General features: G+C 51.2%; 1 protein-coding gene across 8 annotated transcripts; it reads left to right on the top strand.

Moving 5' to 3' along the window:
- Positions 1-2,285: 2,285 nt before the first annotated feature.
- On the top strand, positions 2,286-15,915 carry MTG2 (mitochondrial ribosome associated GTPase 2). Of its 8 annotated transcripts, none has more exons than XM_060123101.1 (8): positions 2,286-2,335; positions 4,570-4,745; positions 9,187-9,411; positions 11,393-11,540; positions 12,771-12,886; positions 13,386-13,604; positions 13,782-13,920; positions 14,652-15,915. In XM_060123101.1, the coding sequence occupies exons 3-8, from the start codon at positions 9,208-9,210 to the stop codon at positions 15,044-15,046; spliced, it is 1,221 nt and encodes a 406-aa protein (XP_059979084.1). In that variant the 5' UTR covers positions 2,286-2,335; positions 4,570-4,745; positions 9,187-9,207; the 3' UTR covers positions 15,047-15,915. The 8 variants fall into 8 exon arrangements, with proteins under 8 accessions (XP_059979084.1, XP_059979083.1, XP_059979082.1 ...); XM_060123100.1 differs by lacking the exon at positions 2,286-2,335 and adding an exon at positions 2,351-2,518; XM_060123099.1 differs by lacking the exon at positions 2,286-2,335 and adding an exon at positions 2,351-2,584 and having other exon boundaries at positions 9,203-9,411.
- Positions 15,916-15,974: the final 59 nt, after the last annotated feature.

The raw sequence follows: 15,974 nt of genomic DNA, 5'->3' as shown, positions 1-15,974 counted from the left end.
AAGGTAGTCTCTGGAATTACTTTGGCTTTGGCCTTTGTTTATCTGATGGTCATTTCTGGAATTTTAATATTTAATATGCCCAATTCCAAAGTTATAATTTAAAATATTGACACCAAATTTTCCAAACTGTTGGCAAGTTGTTTATTTTATACCACTTCTTCCAGGACCTACTTATTCAGATCTCCAAGCAAGCATTCCTTTTCTTTTAGGGATATCTGAAATTCACATCTTATTTTTATTTTTTTTATTTTTTTATTTTTATTTATTTATTTTTTTGCGGTACGCAAGCATGTGGGATCTTCCTGGACCGGGGCACGAACCCGTGTCCCCTGCATCGGCAGGCAGACTCTCAATCACTGCGCCACCAGGGAAGCCCCACATCTTATTTTTAAAAAGAACACCACTGATTCTACTGTGTTCTTCCTAATGAGAAGGAAAGCTCTTATGGAGAGAAATTTGAGTCATTTTTACATTCCTAGGACATTAAATGCCATTTAAATTCTGTGCAGACATTAAAGACAGCTCATGTGGAAAAGTCAGATCAAAGGAAAAATTCTACATTTCACTAATAAGTCATAAGGACATTTTATCAACTCTTACCTGGATAACAATATCCATATTTATTATGACCGCTTTAAAAACATCTTTGGATAAATGCTGACATATTTCCAAGACAACCAAGAAAATAAAAATATATCCAGTTCTTCATATATCAGGTCTACTGAAGGTGATGTTTTATTAAGTCTTAAATTGCAAGTAGTTCTTTATCCAGAATTGAATACTTTACAGTGTATAAGACATCTTCGACGTGTGTTTACTGGAATGAATAATTCCCAGTCCACACTGGGAATATAGTGGCGATTACTTGTTGCTGTTTTGCAGATGAAGCACTACGGCTCAGAGGAAAGAAGGGGCGGGACGAGTAGAAGTCCTGTTCTAGGACCTTCTCCCCTCCTCTGTGGAGACAGAATCACACATGCATTGGGATAGAAGTGTTTATTTTGTAGACATACGGGTTTTTAGAAACCCTTAACACTGGTAAGGGCTTAAAAATACATCTCTGTATTAAATTATTGAAATGAGAGTCCTTAACCACTAAATGACACAGACATTAGTAACTTCATTTAGGGAGTCATTTCCCTTGATTTTGTCCTGTTCTTTCCTGACAATTTTCATAGAATTTGCAAACTCAGTCGGGGATTAAATTTTCCCGTTGAAAATGTTAAGCATTTCAGAGAACTGTGAAAATAGTTTATTTTTATTCCTTGCCAATCTGGGAATATGCCTTTTATGTGTGTGTATGTGTGTTTGTTTTTTTTAAGTGCTGTATTAATACTTTTTGAAGGAAAAGGACACTTAAAAAAACTTATCCCGAAACTTCAATCTGAAATGTCTTACATTAAGAATTTCTTGAATGTTGTGTATATATTTTTAAAAGCACTTTGTGAAATAGTTTGTACATCTATTTCCTAATTTATACATGATTGTCGGTGTTCATATATTTAATGATTAATAACAAAATGTTTATTTAACGTGCTGTCCGTTTTTATGTAATATTGTGGGGAAAGTGATGCCAGCAGCTCGTTTTCGTTCACTGTTTTGTGTCTCCTCTTCCGCAACACGAATGTCTGCAGACGCTTAGGCCCGAGAGTCGCTCGCGCGGTGCGGTGCGGTGCGGTCAGTGCCGCCGAGTTGCCACGGCCGAGCCCCGGGCGGGGCGGGCCTCGAGCGGTGACCGGCGCGGCCCGCGGAGGTGCCGACAGCGCCCAGGCCGCCGGCTGGCCCCGCCGCCTCCGGCCCGAGCATCCCTCGCGCGCCCGCAGCCGCAGCCGGGCCTCGGCGGTCCGTGCGGGGCGGCCGCTCACACTCGGACCGAGAGGAGGGCGTTTCCGTGTGACTTCCCAGCCCTGACTGACCAGGTCACGCCGTCTCGTCCGTGAGCACAGCCCGGTCCCGGACAACCATCCTCACCCGTCCGTTTCTCTCCTCAGCCGGACTTTGGCGTCTAAGTTGTTTATGCCTTTGTTGTAATTAATAAACTGGCTCTTCGAGAACCGTCCTGGAGACTGAGTTTCCGTGAGGTGATGGGGAACCGGAAGCCCCGGCGGGGAGACGGCTGCCGGGCCCGGGATCCCTGCATCCCCGGGTCCCGAGGCGCGCCCGCTCCACACGCCGGAGTCCACGCTCACCTCTGCGCAGACGCGAGCAGCTCCCTTTTTTCCCCTCCCAACCCCTCCCGCGCCGCACATGCGCGCAGGGGAGCCCTGCGCAGGCGGGACCCGCCCCGGAAGTGACCCGTGGAGCCGGCCCCGGAAGTGGCGTGCCGTCTGGAGTGGTGAGTGCGAATAGCGGCCGGGGGTGCCCTCGCGTCCACGGCCCGGGCTTCCGGCTTCCCCTCAGCGCGCCTGGGCGTGCTCGGGTGGCCCGGAGACTCCCTTGGGTCGAGGTCCTGAGTGTGAAACGGTTCCTCCCGGATGTTGCTCTGTACCTGCTGTGGCGCGCGGTTGCACCGAACAGCGTGAGCGTTCGCACAGGAGCGGCGTCCTCCTGCGAGGGCGCTCTGGGCGGGCTGGGCCGGCACCGGGTACGGCGTCCGCGCCGCTGTGGACACCGGGGTCTGTCCTGCTCGCGGGCCTGTCGGGAGGAGGGAGGCGTGTCCTTGGGGCCAGCACCCTGGAGGGGGCTTCCTTCTGTAGAGGGCCCTTCTCACGACACGAGCGGAAAGGAGATCACGCTTTTCAACGCAAGTCGGTTCCCAGGCAGATACGCTTTAGCAGAGAAAACGTGTCCACAGTTAAGGAGCACAAAACTGATCGTTTTAAAATGACCTTTGCCTCGGTTCCCTTGGATGGTGGTCGCGTACACATCCCTGATTTGAAGAACCCTGCTGTGAAATACAGGCAGCGAGGACACTGTGTTGGGCACGCGAGAGACTCTCTGAGTCTCAGCCTCCACAGCTTTAGAGTGGGCGTAAAGGGGCTTCTTCCCTGGCGGTCCAGCCGTTAAGACTCCGCGCTTCCACTGCAGGGGGCACCGTTCAATCCCCGGTCGGGGAACTGAGACCCCGCATGCCAGGCAGCGTGGTAAACAAAACAAAACGGCATAAAAAATGAAAGGGTCAGAAGTTATGGCACCATCACTTTAGGATACTTTAAGGAGGGTTTGTAAAGGCCCAGTTTAAAGCGGAGTGTGCAGGGAAACAGCAGAGTTAGTGTTTTTATCACGCGGTAGTAACAGTGGAGTTGCTTCTGCTCCTGGACACCCCAGGATAAGGGGAGGGCCAGTTACCAGGACCAGCAGAGAGCAGCATAGACGGGGCTTCCTTGGCTGGAGGTCGGCCTTCAGTCAGGATCCAGCCCTCCTGCGCCTCCCTGCAGTCTCCGCCCCACGGCAAGGTAGCTGAGTAGTCATGCAGGGTAGGCTTCTGAAACGGAGCAGGGTGGAAAAGGGGTCTAGAAAAGCAGATGGAAAAAAGCCAGCATGCACTGTTACCCCTCATAGGGTGGTTGTAAGGGATTTTTGTTTGTTTGTTTTTGGCCGAGCAGCTTCGGGGGGTCTTAGTTCCCTGACCAGGGATTGAACCTGGGCCCTCGGCAGTGAGAGCACAGAGTCCTGACCACTGGACCGCCGGGGAATTCCCATGGAAAAAAATTTAAAATTTCCGGGCTTCCCTGGTGGGGCAGTGGTTGAGAGTCCACCTGCCTGCCGATGCAGGGGACGCGGGTTCGTGTCCCGGTCCGGAAGGATCCCATATGCCGCGGAGCGGCTGGGCCCGTGAGCCATGGCCGCTGAGCCTGCGCGTCCGGAGCCTGTGCTCCGTGACGGGAGAGGCCACAACAGTGAGAGGCCCGCGTACTGCAAAAAAAAAAAAAAAAAAAATTAAAGATCCTTCCGTAGGAGGATCTTAGAGGCTCCTGGCAGATAATAATGTGTATGGACCAGTAGAACTGATCTTAACACTTTACAGAACAAAGTGGAGCCCTTGCTGTGTATTGAGCGCCTTCCCAGCATTTTTAAAAGCCCCCATCCTGTAATCATGAAGTCTGATTGACTCTGGGCCCTCAGCTTTCACCACCGTCCCACCTTTTGTACTCTGCTCTGCTGGGCCCAGGAAGAGGGATGCTCCTAGGAGGAATCTGAGTTCCCACTGCACAATAAAGAGCAGCGCTGTCCAGTAGAACTTTCTGTAATGGTGGAAATGTGCTAATGGGTGCTGGCCATTGTGGTACCCACTGGCCACATGTAGCTGTGAGCACTTGAAATGTGGCTTGTGTGACTGAGGGACTGAATTTTTACGTTAAAAATTTTTTTAGTTAATTTAAACTTAATAGCCGCATGGGGCTATTGGCCAGAGCAGGTAAAGCATTAAAAGGAAAACAAAGACCAAAGAGTCATGTGAAACCAAAGTGAACTTGTTCACGTGGCAAGGGAGAGCCACGGCACGCGTTCAGCAGATTTTTCCAAACACGCTGAAGAGGTAAAAAGGAGGAGTACTCCACATTAGGCAAGATTCAGAGTTCAGGTCTCTGGTTGGCTTTCTGATCGTCACCTCTGATTGATCGCTTTCAGGTTTTGTGTTACCAGTGCCCAGAAGCTTGGTTTTCAACCCGGCCGGGACGGATGGCATAGCTCTCCAACAGACTTAGCTGTGGGTATGCTTCTTTGATGATCAGGTGGTTGGTTCTGCCCCTTGACACCCTGCTTTCATACTCCACTCCTCCCATCTGAGAGATCTGTGACCTTGGGTAAGTCACTTCACCTCTCTTTGCCTCTGTGTCCTCATCTGTACTTTCTTTACAGGGCTGTTATGAGAGCTAAATGCATTAATCCCTGGAAAACACTTAAAACAGTATCTTGCCAGTAGTGAGGTAGAGGTCTTAAATGTTTATTGTTAAGCTTATCGTTAAGCTAGATGCTTTTGTAATTGGTGTCACTGTAAATGGGATTGTTGTCTTAATTTCATTTTATAGTTTGCTGCTAGTATAGAAGTACACAGTTGACTTTTGCAAATTAACCTTGTAACCAATAACCTTGCTTCTTCCGGCGCACCGCAACGAGGAGCGGCCCCCGCTCGCCGCAGCTAGAGAAAGCCTGTGCGCAGCAACGAAGACCCAATGCAGCCAAAAATAAATTAATTAAATAAATAAATTTATAAAAAACAAAACAAAAACCGTGCTTCTTTGTTATATAGATTTCACTGGAATTTGCTGTGGAGACAGTCATATTTTCTGCAGTTTTACCTCTTCTTTTTTATTTTATTTTATTTTATTTTATTTTTTGCAGTACGCGGGCCTCTCACTGTTGTGGCCTCTCCCGTTGCGGAGCACAGGCTCCGGACGTGCAGGCTTAGCGGCCGTGGCTCACGGGCCCAGCCGCTCCGCGGCATGTGGGATCTTCCCGGACCGGGGCACGAACCCGCGTCCCCTGCATCGGCAGGCGGACTCCCAACCACTGCGCCACCAGGGAAGCCCTATCACGCACATTTTTAATTGTTAGGCCTTCCTGATGACTAATTCCATTTGTCATTATCAGATGCCTTTGTTCATCTTAGGAAATGCTCTTTTTCTGGAAGTCTGTTTTGTCTGAGTTACGTGTATGGTTAGGTTTAGGGTACCATTTTATTATTTGTTTTCCCTTTGTCCCTCTTCTTTGTTCTGCTGTCCCCTTTCTTTTGAGTTATCGGAAAGGCTTTTAGCATTCCAATTCGTCTACTTGTTGGCCTTTGGACATATCTCTGAGATACATGTTAGTGGTTGCTCTGGAGATTACAGTGATCCACTTACCTAACCTTTCATGATCCACTTAGACTTAAGACTTGTGCCACTTCACAGAAATGTGGAAACCTTGCAGTCACCTCTGCATGCATGGGAAACCCACTGGACAGTGTTATAATTTTCCTTCTACAGTCATACATCTTTTAAAACTCTTACAAGGAAAAAATAGTCTCTTTTTTTTTTTTTAAAGGATAGGTACTTTAATTCATTTACTTATTTATTGGCTGCGTTGGGTCTTCGTTGCTGCACGCGGGCTTTTCTCTAGTTGTGGCGAGTGGGGGCTACTCTTTGTTGTGGTGCTTGGGCTTCTCATTGCCGTGGCTTCTCTGGTTGTGGAGCACGGGCTCTAGGCGCGCAGGCTTCAGTAGTTGTGGTGCGTGGGCTTAGTAGTTGTGGCACATGGGCTTAGTTGCTCTGCGGCATGTGGGATTGTCCTAGACCAGGGATTGAACCCGTGTCCCCTGCACTGACAGGTGGATTCTTAACCACTGCGCCACCAGGAAAGTCCCCCAAAAATAGTCTTTTATACTTACCATCTCTGTTGCTGTCTCCTCATTCCTAAAGGTTGGGGTTTCCCTGTGGTGTCATTTTCTTTCTGGGGTACTGCTTGTGGAGACAGTGTCTCCCACCACCCAGCATGTCTTACTTCACTTCCCTCCCTGAAGGATATTTTCACAGGCTGTGTAACAATGCTGGGTGGGACTTTTTTTCTTTTAGCACTTTAAAAATATCTTTTAAGAGGGCTTAATGCAGTGTGGGATCTTGGAACAGAAAAAGGATATTCATGGGGAAACGTGAAATCCAAATGCCATCCTGAGTTTAATTAATAATAACATAGCAGGGTTGGTTTCTTAGTTTTGACAAGTGTACCCTGGTCATGTAAGATGCTAATATTAGGGGAAACTGGATAAGATGTATATGGGAATATCACCTTTTCTGTAAATCTAAAATCATTCTGAAATAAAGGTGTATTTAGAACAATACATTAACAGGAAGATAACAGGAGGAGGGTGTCCCCATGGAGGGGCGGCCCAGTGGAAGGGGAGAGCACCTACGTCAGGAGGTGAAGGTTTGGTTACTGTCGAGGTTGGGTGAGTAAACATACTGCGGGTAATGGAGCCGGGACTCTGACAGTCAGAGGATGGACTTGCAAAGACAGAAGGAGAAAATTAGAACCTTGTGGTGTTGAATTGGAATTGGGATTATAGGTGTGAACCCATGGTTTTCAAAAGATGCTGCTCTAAAACCGTGGGTGGATCGGTGTAGCAGTGACTACAGATGTGAGTGTTGTGTGTGGATGCGTTTACCTTCGTCTGCTCTGTCCACGGAGAGGACCCACGAGCAGCACCACCCCAGGACCCCTGAGCACCCCCAGCATACAGGTGGCCTTCTAAATACCATTCTCCACTAAAAGAACCAGGGCTCCTTGGAGTAAAGGCTGATTGCAGGGTCAACCAGGGAAAGTGCCCGGTGAGCGTGGGACATTTCGTGGCAGGAAGCAGGGAGCGCTCACAGGTTGAGGGGCATGTGTCAGAAGGACACCAAAGCCAAGGGATGGGCGGCCACTGCCCAAACCAGAGACAGTTTGAGCATTGAAGTAAATGATAGTAACAGCGTAGCTAACTGAATAAAATAGGAAACTGAGCCCGTAAAAATGAGTAAATGGACAGTTTATGAGGAACGGGATTTGCACAGTCTCAGACCACCTCCCCTGAGGTCCTCGTAACTACACAGGGAGGGAGGGGCGCCCCGACGCAGGGAAGCGGGCAGGGTCCCCCTGCGTGGGAGCTCCGTGTGCAGGGTGAGCAAGGCCCCTGACTCGTGTGAAATTCCTGCCAAAGGTGCATTGCCCGCGGCTCGTCACAAAGGGACGTCCGGCAGAGGGAAAACGAGGACACGCTGCAGAACAGCTGGCCTGTGACCTTCCAGGTTTCAGGGGCACAAGAGTCAGGGAGGGGCTGCAGAGACGTGGCAGCAAAACGCAGCTCGTGGTTCTGAGCTGGACCCTTTGCTGTGGGAGCCGCTATAGGGACCGTTAGCCAAAGCTGGGGGTCTGGGTGTGGCTGGTGGCCCGGTTTCAAAGGCCATCCCCCCGGTTCCGTGGGGGGTGCCTCTGTCCACAGGGAGCCACACTGCCGTGTCCGGGGGGTTGGGGGTTCGGTGTCAGGTCGGCCGCTCACCCTCAAGTGGTTCACGGACTCTCCTTTGAACTTTTCTATACCTGATTGTTTCCGAACAAAAAGCAAAGCTTTTCAGTGCCATGCAGAGGGAATAGCTCCCACCAAGGAAGTATTTCCTTTTCAGAAGGGTCAGGAGGTGTGGAGCAGGAGGTACAGGAGGGGCTTCAATGGAAAAGGCGAGCCCTGTGTCCTCGCCTGCTGTGTTGCGCACGTGGTGGCTTTATGAATATTTTTAAAATAATGCGTGTACATTTATATCCCTTCTGTATGTGTAGTTCGTACTTAACAATGGGAGGAAAGCCTCAGTGGTTTCCTTTTATGTGGCACACGTGTGCCTGTGAAGCGGGGACGTTGGAAGTGGGTGACGTTCAGAACAGTGGACGGGGAGGGGTGTCGTCTCCTGGAGGGCTGGGCCTGAGATTCCTCGCGTTGACCCTCAGCACCTACAAGATGTATAATTATCACGAGCTGTTTAATGAACGAGCAGTGGTGTAAACAGCTCTTAGTTAATGAAAAGTGGCTCACGCTTACTGAGTTTTCACATGGGCCAGGTACTGCTGTCGTGCCTTCTGTCCCTCCCAGCCTGGTCCGTCGTCAGATGAGTGAACTGTCCTAGGTCGCCCTGGGGGAAAGGGGCAGAGGTCCTTGTGCAGAGTCTGGCGGCTTACCCACTGCACCCATAGGAAATACCCCACTGTGTTCCAGTTGGACCATTTTAAACTGTGCAGGATAACACCATAGCATCTGAGTAAATGGGTGTTTTTATTTTTAAGAAATTTGGATTTGAGGCTGAGATTTCCTTTTTAATATTTTCATTTAGCAGGTATTTGCTATTCTACAGGGAGTATATTCCAGAGTTGCAAGAGATTTAATGATGTAATCCTTTGTACACAGATCTTTCCCCCAAGTAGCATATAGGCTAAGGAGACTTGCTTTCGCTGCGCTGTGCAGCTTGCGGGATCTCAGTTCCCTGACCAGGGATCGAACCCGGACCTCCGGCAGTGAAAGCCCAGAGTCCCAACTGCTAGGCCGCCAGGGAACTCCCTCCAAGTAGCATATAGGCTAATAGGGCGTGACTCGGGGTGGAAGGTGGTGAGTGAGGTAAGAAAGTCATTCATTGGTTCATTTATTTGTTTCAGAAACACTCGCCAGCATTCTCCTGTGCCAGGTGCTCACACTTCTTTAGTTTCGGTTTCGTGTTCAGGTTTAAACCAGATGTCATATTTTGCCAGTTTGCCTTTTGCTAAGGAGCCATGATACGTTCGAGGCTTTTCGCAGCGAGATCCTGGCCGGTGTTGGAGGGCGTGGGGTGCTGGACACCATTGGCACGAGTGTTTCCCAGGCCCGGGCGGCTCCTTCCCCAGCACGCGTCTCCCAGGCTGCTCTCGGTCAGCTGTGCGGACTGCAGCAAGCACCAGGAACCCCCCAGGAAGAAGCTGCTCTCGGAGAAAAAACTGGTGAGTCTTCTAACCTTGAAGGAAGTTGACGCCGTTTCCCCTCTGAAGGCGCAGGGCGTTGTTTTGAGCTCTTGTTGTCTTGTCTTTGTTTATCCTTGGAAATGAGGACGTGAGATGAAGGCCTGCGGGTACCAAGTACTGGGCTGGCCTAAAACTGCGGCGGACCCAGGGCAGCGCCCAGCATGCCAGAAGTGACGACCGTGTTCGCTCCCTTCGCCGGGAGGGAGCCTGGGGCTTATGTATCGTTAGCCTGCGTGTCTGAGATATGTACTGGATATGTTCTTAGGTACATGTGAATAGTTCTGAATTTATGGCAGGGGGGTGTGGGGACCGGGGCATACACCTTTAGCTCTATAGTTCTCCAAGGCTTACATGTTTTTTATTCTGTTTATCAAAACCTGTTTAAAACGTGAATGATCTTTAATTAAATTCAAGAATACACATGTTTATAATCCACTTTGTTTCCTCCCAAGTGCGGCTTCCAATTAAGGCTCATAGGGCAAACAGTACTTCATGTGGAGAATTACTTTGGCAGTCAGCGTGTGCACTCAGATATATCAAGTTTTCACGTGGTTTTGTCTCCTCCCCAGAATGTAAACATTGACTCTTAAGTTTTGTCTTCTGTACGATGCTCCTTAGTTGTGCTTTTTTCCCATCGCGGTTGATTTCCATCATGTTCAAAATTGTACATTGCGTTTTTGAAACAGTAATTCATGGTTTTCCACGTGGTGGTGCCAGAGCGTCATGAAGTATTTCTGTATTTTCCTTTAAAAGGGTCTGCTTCTGGAGGGGTGGATGGAAATGCAGATGCCCTGGTCCCATGGAGGGGCCGTGTGGGCGGCCACGTCAGCCTGTGCACATGTGCGGGGAGCAGGTGGGCCCCTCGGGGCAGGACGGCTGGGCTGGGAGTGGCGTCCTCAACACTGCACCCTGCCACCTTGGGCAGCTGGACGTCTTGTCCTGTGAGCAAGCGTTTATTAAATATTAACCTGGTTAGGGGACTTCCCTGGTGGTTAAAGCTCTGCGCTCCCAATGCAGAGGCTCAGGTTTGATCCCTGGTCGGGGAACTAGATCCCGCACGCCGCAACGAAGATCCCGTGTGCCACAGCTACGACCCGGCGCAGCCGAATAAATAAATATTAAAACATATATATATATATACACATATATATATATATGTATATATATGTTAACCTGGTTAGTTAGTTCTGATTCTTTAGGTAGGTTGTGTCTCCCTTAGGGACCTAGAGAAAAACTTGCTCTCAGATAAGGGCTCTGTCTGCATCACCACATTTAAAAAAGGAGCCCTGGGGCTTCCCTGGTGGCACAGTGGTTGAGAGTCCGCCTGCCGATGCAGGGGACACGGGTTCGTGCCCCGCTCCGGGAAGATCCCACATGCCGCAGAGCGACTGGGCCCGTGAGCCATGGCCGCTGAGCCTGCGCGTCCGGAGCCTGTGCTCCGCCATGGGAGAGGCCACAGCAGTGAGAGGCCCGCGTACCGCAAAAAAAAAAAAAAAAAAGCCTGATAATGGCCCAGGGACTGTCACTCTCATTCTCTCGTTCTGAGGAGCAGAACTCTCCATTAGTAAAGACCTGTTATTTCCTTTTTTTTTTTTTTTAAAGACCTGTTATTTCAATAACGTGTTTCTATTTGAAAAAGCTGGGAAGACGCTTTATTTGAGGAGTATCTCCTAAACTGCGTTTTATTTAGGTTTTTAGCGTGGAGTTCGTGACTGGGGTGTGTATTCCACGCTGAGCACTTTTAACATCTGCGTTGTTGATTTACATTTGCTTACAAATAGCAGTGACTTGTGGGAACTCTTTCTTATATTTGCATCTTAGGCGTGATTAGCAATATTAATATCATTAGCTTCTAATTTTAAAGCCTGTCATGGGTAGAAAAGGTACATTACAAATGACTGCTTGGTCCTTGGGAGGACTGCAGAGTTAATAACGACAGGCCTCTGTGTGCTCTCTGCAGAAAAGGCATTTTGTGGACCATCGCCGAGTGCTTGTCCGAGGGGGACGCGGAGGTGATGGGGTGAGCTGCTTCCACAGTGAGCCACGGAAGGAGTTTGGAGGCCCCGATGGTGGCGACGGAGGCTACGGCGGCCACGTCATCCTGAGAGGCAGGTGTCCCGAGGGGCAGCCCGGGGAAACGCGCTGTGTCTGCGCGCCTCCGGGGTGGGGAGTTTTCACCTTCTTATCCTAACAGGAAGTTGGATTCAAAAATTGACCTGTGGACATCATTTTATTAAATTATGTGGATGTTCACATTTAGATAATCCACCCAAAACCAACTTTGATGGTTTTGTTTTTTTTTATTTCAGGAACACAAAGACAGTTTACTGTCAGGGAATCTAACGTTCTGGTACAGTCTGTCAAAGGGTTAATCTGTTACTATCTCAGTCAAGTGCTGAAAGGGTACTGATTGCCCTGACACACATGGAGCACAAATATTAGCAAACTAGTCCCCTCGGTAACCATTCACAGCATAGTAAGTACAGCTGTTTTCAAGATGATGATGACATTATGGGTAATTTTTGAATTGTTTGAAAATTGTAGTATTTTTTGAAAGAAAATAGGAAATTAAATTTTTCAAAAAATCACATTGCGGGCTTCCCTGGTGGCGCAGTGGTTGAGAGTCCGCCTGCTGATGCAGGGGACACGGGTTCGTGCCCCGGTCCGGGAAGATCCCACATGCTGCAGAGCAGCTAGGCCCGTGAGCCATGGCCGCTGAGCCTGCGCGTCTGGAGCCTGTGCTCCGCAAACGGGAGAGGCCACAACAGTGAGAGGCCCGCGTACTGCAAAAAAAAAAAATCACATTGCTAGTTTAGCGACTTTTGCTACAACTTTATTCCGTGGTCCCAGGTGCATTCTTTAGATTTTTTTTTCATTTTTATTTTATTATTTATTTATTTATTTTTGGCTGTGTTGGGTCTTTGTGGTTGCACGTGGGTTTTCTCTAGTTGCGGAGAGCAGGGGCTACTCTTTGTTGTGGTGCGCAGGCTTCTCATTGCAGTGGCTTCTCTTGTTGCGGAGCATGGGCTCTAGGCACCTGGGCTTCAGTAGTTGTGATGCGTGGGTTCAGTAGTTGTGGCTTAGGGGCTCTAGAGCGCAGGCTCAGTAGTTGTGGCACACGGGCTTAGTTGCTCCATGACATGTGGGATCTTCCCGGACCAGGGCTCGAACCCGTGTTCCCTGCATTGGCAGGTGTATTCTTAACCACTGTGCCACCAGGGAGGTCCCGTCCCAGGTGCATTCTTAACGTTCTGAATCTGAACAAAAGAAACTTAACAACATGAGATGGGTCTGCCTTTGACACAGAGGGAGATGACGCTTCTCGCTCTGACTTCCAGTTGACCGGCAAGTCAAGTCCCTGTCCTCAGTCCTGTCTCAGTACCAGGGCTTTGACGGAGGAGCCGGCGGCAGGAAGAACTGCTTTGGGCGAAGCGGCGCTGTCCTCTACATCCAGGTAGGCCATCTGGACCATCAAGCTCCCAGGTCCTGCCAAGTGGTCCAGAGGGGCCCTGTCCTCCACAGAGCAACCCTGGACGGGGACTCTGTGCTGATTTCATACCGTGTGAATGTGTCACCTGTTCAGAAAGTCATGAGACGATTATATTTACAGTGAGGGGCCCGCAGGTCTCCCCCGCTGTCTCCAGCCCCGTGGGGCCCGCAGGTCTCCCCCACTGTCTCCAGCCCCGTGATCTGCCCCCACCTACCCTCTCGGGCATCTCCCTATGAGTGGAGAGTTTGTGCTTTCAGCATCACTCTCGTTTTCCAGATGCTTTTGTTCACCCTGATGCTTTAGACGCACTGTTGGGAAAAGCCATTTATGCAGTTTGCCTGCAGTGCAGTCAGCCTCTCAAGCCCTTTAGGGCTGGGCCCTTTCCCAGGTCCTTTGTCCCTTTGTGGAGCTTAGTTGTGCCTCCCTTCTCATACTGCCCCTATAAGCACTTGTTATTTTTCAGGTCCCCGTGGGCACTTTGGTGAAGGAGGGAAACGAAGTCCTGGCTGACCTCTCGCACCCGGGTGATGAGTTCATTGCAGCACTAGGCGGGGCAGGCGGGAAGGGCAACCGCTTTTTCCTGGCCAACAGCAACCGAGCGCCCACGACTTGTACCCCCGGACAGCCGGGTCAGGAGCGGGTCCTCTTCCTGGAGCTCAAAACGGTGGCACACGCTGGGCTGGTGGGTGTCACCTGAAGCCCCGGCGGGAGGATGGTGGGGGACATGCCAGGAGGGCGGCGGCCGGGCAGCCCACTTTCTCCCATCAGAGCCTGTTGGCTTCGTCAGGAGCCCTGCTGTCCCTCGTCCCCGGTTCCCGACCCAAGACCCCCGACCTTGGCCGTCCCCACTCTCTTCCAGGTCGGATTCCCCAACGCGGGGAAATCCTCGCTTCTCCGGGCCATTTCCAACGCAAGGCCCACTGTGGCCTCCTACCCATTCACCACCCTGAACCCGCATGTGGGGGTTGTTCACTGCGAGGACCACCAGCAAATAGCAGGTAGGACGCCAGGGCCTCTCAGAGAGTCAGGGCGACGATGGGGTTCAGAGCAATGCTTATGTAACTCTTGCGTGTAGCGTTGTTTTCTTCATTTGAAAACTGTAGTTCTTTATCAGAATCAGGTTTTAGGTTTGCTTCCCACCCTCTCCCCCAGGCATCTGTTAGTGGCAGTGCAGGAATTGGAGTTTAAATTTCAAACCTGAGGAAATTATTCCTTTTCACCGCCTCTATTCTTCTCTTTCATCTACGGGGAACTCGGCACCGTCAGTCATGTGGACAACGTGTGATTTAAAAAGCGTTCCCTGTACCATTTTGAGAGAAGAAAACTTTCCAGAAGATAATGTACCCATTAAAAATAGTCAGCCTGCTGGCGACGCGATTTGTGTAGCGCTTTATACTTGCAGAAGACTCCATCGTTTCTATCGGTAATCAAATTATTAATAGAGTACAGGAAGCCGTCTTCCCCTTTTTTGAATCATTTTTGAAGCCAGAAAGACTGCAATGTGTTAAGTAGTTCTTATTAGACTGATCTGTCATCACGCCTGTCAACCAGATATTTCAAAGCATTAGCAGAGCTGAAAGCTGAGATGCCTCAGATGGCAATTGGCCTGATGCATCACTGAGGCAGTAAATGGAACGACTTTACTTGCAAGGTGTTCCTTGGAAGGAGAGGATCAGAACTCAGAGGTCTCAGGTTCCCCTCCTGGACCGTCTGCTCTTCTCCTCCGCAGTGGCTGACATCCCGGGCATTGTCCGCGGAGCCCACCGGAACCGGGGCCTGGGCTTGGCCTTCCTGAGGCACATCGAGCGCTGCCCCTTCCTCCTGTTCGTGCTGGACCTCTCGGTGCCAGAGCCGTGGACGCAGCTGGATGACCTGAAGTACGAGCTAGAACAGTACAGGGAAGGCCTGTCCGAGAGACCCCATGCCGTCGTGGCGAACAAGGTCGACCTCCCTCAGGCCAGAGCCCAGCTGCCCCGGCTGCAGGCCCGCCTAGGCCAAGAGGCCATCGCCCTGTCAGCGGCCACTGGGGAGAACCTGGAGGGGCTGCTGCTACGTCTGAAGGAGCTGCACGATGACCACGTGGCCGCGGAGCTGGAGCGGGGCCGCCAGCCTCTCCGGTGGTAGCGGAGGTGGTAGGCCGGGAGGTGGCATGGGCAGTGCCCAGGCAGGCTGACTGTGACCGGAGATGAGGAAGGAGCCCCAAAGAATCAGAGGCCTTGGTGCAGCGGCCTCCCCACCAGCTCAGGGCTCCCCACCAATGCGCCCCCCTGCCCTGGGCCTGGGACCTTGGGGCGGTGGACGCTCACGCACCCGCCCGTCTGTTCCCGGTGCTTCCCGCACCCGCCTGCATGCGACTGACGTGCTACGATGGGCTCGTCTGTGTTAATTGGCCCCTGATTAGCAGGGACCACACTCTGCCTGACGTCGCCAAATGCTGCCAAGTGCACACGGTGGGTGGGAGCCGGTGTTCCCTGCTGACCCTTGGGTGGCGGCAGCTGTCGCAGAGGTGGGCCCTTGATTCCACGGCTGTCAACGCGCCCCGTGAGCGCAGTTTGGCGGGGATGCTCTGCTGCGCGAGGGCCGGGGGAGGGAAAGCATTTGCAGGTGCAATCCTCAGATGCCGCCGTCTGAGGGAAGCAGTGAGGGTGACACCCGCCCTGTTGTCCCAGACGGCGCTGTGCTCTTTGGCAGCCGAGCTTCACGACTGCTCCCAGTATCCGACCCAGGGACGTGTGGCTTCTGACCCACTTAGTACACGCGAACGGGTTATTAACTGCGGACTGTAGGTGGGGCATGGCAGCGCCGTCCCCCAGGGTAGCCAGTGTCTCAGGTTTGTGCTTCTAGGTGTTGATGGGAGCCGTGCCCGCGCCCCCAGCGTCCCCTGACTGCAGGTGCCCCGTGAGGATGGCGCAGCTGCTCCTAGCCTGCTCATCCGGCAAAATGGCCTGGAACTTTTGTTCCCCCCAAATAAAGTCTGATGCATCTGATGTGTCCCTGAGGGCCTAAGGGATGAGTGGAGAAGGGACCCGGGGCCCTTTGGGGATCGGCCTCA

The sequence above is a fragment of the Lagenorhynchus albirostris genome, chromosome 15, assembly GCF_949774975.1.
Source record: "Lagenorhynchus albirostris chromosome 15, mLagAlb1.1, whole genome shotgun sequence".
Lineage (NCBI taxonomy): Eukaryota > Metazoa > Chordata > Mammalia > Artiodactyla > Delphinidae > Lagenorhynchus > Lagenorhynchus albirostris.
Note: the sequence above shows the minus strand (reverse complement) of the source record. Positions and strands in the feature narration are given on the sequence as shown.

Excerpts from the sequence above, each read along its gene's own strand:
- MTG2 (XM_060123101.1), top strand. The coding sequence starts at position 9,208 with ATGATACGTTCGAGGCTTTTCGCAGCGAGATCCTGGCCGGTGTTGGAG. Across the intron at positions 12,887-13,385 it reads GCGCTGTCCTCTACATCCAG|GTCCCCGTGGGCACTTTGGT; the intron begins GTAGGCCATCTG and ends GTTATTTTTCAG. Across the intron at positions 13,921-14,651 it reads GGACCACCAGCAAATAGCAG|TGGCTGACATCCCGGGCATT; the intron begins GTAGGACGCCAG and ends TCTCCTCCGCAG.